Below are 6,000 nucleotides of genomic sequence, written 5' to 3' on the forward strand. Positions count from 1 at the left end.
CCTGTCTCAGAAGCCACAGCCAATGGGAGGAGTCTGTTTTATTTGGTCCATACCGTGCTTTTTTCGAAATTATTGAAGCCACATTTTAAAATACCGGAGAGTTCTCATAAAAAATTATTATCTGAATTCTCTTGATACTAAAACATTCAGCTGTCCAAGATCTATGAGGCTAAGAAGTAAAGGAGAACCACCACTTCAAACGGGGTCTCTGGTTCCGCCCTATGCCAGAAGCAAGGCGGGGACCACATGCCTGCCACACATTGCCACATCTATACTGCTGCTTTTATCTTTACAGAGATGTTTTGTTGTCTGTGCTTATACTGGAAGTAAAGAAAGGAGATTGGGGGTGTGGTTCAGGGGTAGCATGCTTGCCTAGCACACTCAAGGACCTGAGTTTAATCTACAGCACTGGGAAAGAGTGGGGGAAGGGGATGGGAGCCAGGCCAAGAGTGGATGTTGTTTGCTGCTGTCTCATTGAAGGCCTCTGAATTTGCAGCTCTTGTCTTGATAGTGGGACACTGTCCAGACAGCTCTATGTTGAAAGAGAGATGCAATATCTAGATTGTGACACAGGGATATTCACAGAATCCCAAGCGGAGACATGGCCTTCGATGCCGACAGCAAGGCCAGCTGCTCTGTGTATGTGGCCTCATCTGTCTGGCCTTCCCAGATGTTGGACGACATCTGCCTGAGCCTAGACCAAGTTGCCCCTATGCGGGGTGCTCCACTGGGGCGCCGCACACTGCTTATCTGGCTCAGATTCCACCTGCATGTAACTGAAAGGGAGTTGCTGAAGACGGAGTTCTGACTCCTGTGACCTGTCGCCGGCACCTTCCGGCACCTTCCAGGACAGAACAAACGCTCGGCAGATGTGATTAGATCAAGAATCTTGATGTGGGGGAGGTGCGCCTGGGTCACCCAGAGGAAACATAAATGGCATCAACCTTCCAAGAGGGAGAGGAGACAAAGGGAGACATATACACAGACAGAGAAGTGAGTTCTGGCGGTCTCTGAAGTGATGTGCCCTCAGGCCAAGGATCTGAAGAGACAGTCAACACATTCCCTCCTAGCATCTCCAGAGGCAGTGTGACCTGGCCCACATCTCCACTTCATCTCAGTGACAGTGACCTCTGGTCCCCAAAAGTATGACATAATATGTGTCTACCTAGCTAGGGCTCCACAGCTGTCTTATGCTAAAGGGTGAGTCACATGCCAAGATCACCCCGTTCCAAGTGCAGAGTGGGTCTTCTGGCCCAGCCAGGGTTTCAGCTGTTGTCCTCACCAGTGCGGGCTCCATAGTCAAGAACCCCAGACAAAGACAACAGTTGGAAGCTGGGACAAGATCCAAAAATGGACCCAGAACCCATATTTTTGTTGACAGATGGATTTTCTCTTCCCTGGAGACTTGATTTCCACTGCCCTATCAATACTCATTGGGATGTCTTGAACCCGTATCCCATGGTTGCCTTGGGGTAGACTCAGCAGCCTGAGCTCTTGCTGGGAGAGTATGGGCTTACAGCTCAGGACTGGGGCCTAGGGTTTACCTTTGGACAGTTTAATCTCCTTCAACAACAAGACCTCTATCTACTCCACCCTCCAGCCCAGCTTCACTGTAGCCTGGGCAGTTGGCCTTCTGCAGCCTGCATCCGTCAGGATCCCACCAAATGCTCTGCTTTGGTTTCATGCGTCACTCTCTGCCTGAAGATGTGATCTCTTACTTCAGCGTGCAACCCTGCCACTGCCCGTCAAGTACTCTCCAGAGACCCAACCAATAGGATCACCTGATCTTGACTTTCAGTCTCCAAAAGTGTCAGTTAAGTAAAACCCTTTTCTTTATAAAGTTACTCTAACTCAAGTATTTTATTATAATAACCAAAACATAATCTGGACTAATGAATGAAGTCCCCTGGTGTCTGAGTCTACTGTGCGCTGCTACAATGAAACACATGAGGTAGGAACTGAGGTTTTTTCGGTTTGTGACTTTCACTGGCATTGTGCTAGTATCTTCTCTCAAATCCCTTTGGATGAGTCACAACAGTGGAGAGGCAGGAGGGCTGTGTGAATGAGATGGAGCATGTGTAGTGAGCTCAGTTTATAAAAATCTTAGAAGAAGGAATTCAGTCCTGTGAGTCCCAACAAACTCCATGAGTCCCCTGATGAGAGCAGAGAGACTCCACAAGCTAGCCCCACCTCCTAACGGGGGTGGAGTGGGGGGTCAAGCTTCCAGCATGCCTCTCCTATACATGAACAAGTAAAGCCTTTGCAGTGAGCCCCTAGGGTCCTGGGCCCACTAAGCTATGCTGATTTGCTATACCCAGCCATGGGACACAGATTTTATAAGTCCCCCAACTGCCACTCTGTGCCTTGTCATGGCCCAAGTTGACAGAAAGCTGAACCGCCTGAGGTCACTCCGGGACCTTGGCCCAGCTCTGGCCTAAACTGTCTGGACCCCCTCCAGCCAGTGAGTCAAACTTAGCCATGGGTCATTTGGGAACCGTCAGACACATTCAGGAGATACAGGGTCTCATCATGCTGACACTGGATAGGGAGTCACAGAAGGGAAGCTTAGCCCCCAGAGTACTGTCCTGTGATCTGAAGCTACAGCCCAAAGCTCCCACCTACACTCACACAGAGCCTGGGCTCCTTCCAGCTGGGGAGCCTGGGCTTGCAGCCTGAGACTATTGCCTTGCATTCAGCCTTGGACAGAGGCTCTTCTCCTCTGATGACTGATGGCCAAGCCCCACCCACCCCACCTTCCAGCTCAGCTTCATCCTGACCTGGGTAGTTGGCTGTATCCAGCACCATCTGGGGTCAGTAGTTTCTGGGCTGATTCTGAGTTTGAAATTCCTCTCCTGTGTTCTCAGTTCCAAGTTCTCATTAGGGATGTGTGTATGGGATGGAGAGGCAGGGGGGATGATTCAACAGAAGATGCCAAAATGTTAAGCACAGTCCAAAAAACAAACCCAAGCCAGCTAGACCATTGGGGGAAGGGCTCTAGGGCAGGCAGATAAGCCTCATACGGAATCTGGGTTTGGAGACACAGCCAAGGGCCCTCAGCCAGCTCCACGATGCCAGCTCCACCTCACCCTGCCTGAGCCCAGGAATAGGAAGAATAAGGCCAGAACCATCCAGACTCTTCCAGTAGAGGCCAGCCCTACTGGAAGTAATATCAAGGCCAAAGTGGCCAGCCTTGAGCTCTCTGAGAGACAGACTTTTCTAACCCCTGTGAGTTGTTACAAAAAAACAAAAGCCAACTTTGTCCAAAAGCAGTTGGCTGGCAAGAGAACAAGACCAGGGGAGGCCTTCCTCCAGGTCAGGGGTACTTCTTGTGCCCATTTTCCCCTCAAGCCCTCCAGGGTTACTCTCATACAGAAATCAAAAGGATGAGAGTAAGGCAAAGGTTGGGGAAGGCAGAGCAGGTAGCCCCCAGAAGCCCAGCTTGACAGCTGAGGTAGATGGCTATTCATTACCAGGGAAGAAGGGACAGCTAGAAATATTGATTATCTCCAGGGAACACCAGTGTACCAATGAGCAATTCGTTTACCGAGGTACCTGACATGGTGCCTTAAAATTAGAATGGTGCCCTGCCAGGCTGTGCCCAATTGATCTGTCAAACCAGAGTGTGAGAGGGAACCAAAATAAATGAGCTGGGCCTGTCTTAGAGTAGGGGGACGATTTCAATAAATCACAGCACAGGGAGGGCCTCGCCAGTCAGGGGTATCCAGGCTACTAACGAGATGCCTGCGAATGTGCCTGCGAATGGGCCTCCTGCCCATGGCTGCTGCCACCTCTCATGGGTTTCCTCAGCCTTGAGTCCAGGTCCAAGGCCGAGAGCTAAGCATCCGGCTGCCCAGCTGACTGGCAAAAGCCAGGCCCAGGCAAGGAGGGCTCATCCACATACTGAGACCCTGGAACCTGCAAGAGCGCTTCAGGTCCTGACCTGGGCCTTTGCACAATCTAGTACCACAAATCTAGAGACCTCTGGGGAGGGTCAGATTGTCTTGGCAAGATTTGTGGGGCCAGGTGGGCAGTCAGTCACTCAGGTCACTAAGAAGCTCCTCCCATGTTTCAGGACCCAAAGCACCCTGTGATTCTAACTTGAAAAAGATAAGACCTCATGAATTCGTGTGGAAGACATTGAGGTTGTGTGGGTTACGCTGGAGTCTTTTCAAGGAGTGTCCTGGGGTGGGAGATGTACAGAAAGAATGCTTAGGGCCTTTTCTACGGAGTGACCAGGGACACTCTGGGATAGAAGCAGGCACCACTACAGAGACTGTGGTAGTACAGGAGCCGAGACAGACTGTCTGGAGGTCACATGATGCTGTCTGTATTGACACAGCTCTCTTCCCCAGTATTCACAGAAGGCAGATTGCTAGACAGCCTTTTCTTCTCTCTGTGAGGACCCTAGATCTGTAAGCACTATTGGAGGCCTCTGCCTCAACACCCTAGCACCCCCATATGACATGTATTCAACCTGGAAGGCAGCTGACTCCTTCCTAAGCCAGTAAGACTGGAGCTCAGCTTCAGCCTCCAATTGGGCCTGCAGAGGGGGACTGAGTTTCCCCAGATGTTTCCCTGGGAACCAGGAACAGAAAGTCAGGAGACATCCAATGTTCCCCACCTAGCCTACCCTTCTGCAGAAGCCTTACCTGTGTCCAGAACCTGTGGTCCACTCACAGGAGGGGGCTTGGGAGTGGGCGGTCGGCGATATACCACATGAACTCGGCCTTGTTCAGCCTCCTGATCCATCTGCCCCTTCTCCAGAGGCTCGATAAAGAACTCCTCCTCTTCCATCCGGATCAGACCAGCCTGCAGAGCCAAAGTATATAAGTTCAGACTACCCATGCACAGATAGAGGAGGAAGATCAGCAAGGAGAGCCCTCTGGGGGTAGTATTGCCCTCTGGAATATCTTGATAGCTAGAGAACACAGGCAGGGGAGTCCTCATCTGCTCAGACCCCACTCGGAGGCCTAAGCCATAGAAAGGTGTTGAGCCACATCTTGGGAGAGAGATTCAGCTCCTCTGTCATCCCTACCCCACATCTCCATACTCCTTCCAGAAAAGTCTTCCTAAAGCCCAAAATGTGAAGAACAACCCGAAGGAGTTCAAGTATAGCTGCAGTGTGGACCTAGGAGGAAACAGTGATGCCTCAGGAACAGAGGTGCTCCAAGACACAAGTCAAAACTATCAGCTAAGAACTCAATCTACCTACAGATAGGTTTAGTTCAGCCCAGACAAGACTTCCTTAAGAGAGAGGAATGGGGACTCTCGGACTGATTATGTAGCCTAGGTTGACCTTGAACTTCTAACCCTCTGCCTCTACTTCTTGAGTGCTAAATTAGAGACGTATGCTACCATGCCCTATTCTGGAGAGTAAACCCCAAGTCTTTACACAGCCTAGGCAAGCTTTTTTCCAACTGAGTGACAGCACCAGAGCATGTCACAGCACAAATGTTGGTGGCAAAGGACCAGTGCCTCCCCATCTGTTTAAACTGGGTCTCTTTGTTGTCTTTCCACTGAGAGTGTCATGCTAGCTGGCCTATGAACTTTTGGGGATTCTCCTGTCTTCTCCTCCCACCTGCCCATAGGATGAGAGGGGTATAGACGCTCACACAACCACACCGATCTGTTTGTGCATTCTGGAGATTTGAAGTCAAGCTCTCGTGCTTTGCACAGGAAGTGTTTTTAACTCGGTGAGCCACCACTAAATCTTCAAATAATACTTTTTAATGCTGTAAATCCAACCACTAAAATGACAAGATTTCACCTTTTAAAATGAAATTGCAGAAACTGGAGAGGTGGCTCAGTGGTTAAGACTGCCCCCTGATCTTTCAGAGTCCCAAGTACAGTTCCCAGCACTCATTTCAGAAGACTTCTCACAGCATCCAGGAGCTGCAGCCCCAGGGGAGCGGATGACTTCTGGTCTCCATGGAAACCCAATTCTCATCATCATATCCAGCACAGATACCTGCTTACACACAACTAAGTATACACCTCAAC

At 50.3% G+C, this 6,000-nt stretch overlaps 1 protein-coding gene across 1 annotated transcript in view; it reads right to left on the reverse strand.

Moving 5' to 3' along the window:
* Positions 1–6,000, reverse strand: part of Adamts2 (ADAM metallopeptidase with thrombospondin type 1 motif 2) — a 204,219-nt gene that overhangs the window by 129,083 nt on the left and 69,136 nt on the right. The window contains exon 4 of the mRNA XM_028775906.1: positions 4,650–4,809. Within this exon, the coding sequence (XP_028631739.1) occupies positions 4,650–4,809 (160 nt within the window). The remainder of the gene's footprint in view (positions 1–4,649; positions 4,810–6,000) is intronic.

The sequence above is a fragment of the Grammomys surdaster genome, unplaced genomic scaffold (assembly GCF_004785775.1).
Source record: "Grammomys surdaster isolate TR1022 unplaced genomic scaffold, NIH_TR_1.0 262, whole genome shotgun sequence".
Lineage (NCBI taxonomy): Eukaryota > Metazoa > Chordata > Mammalia > Rodentia > Muridae > Grammomys > Grammomys surdaster.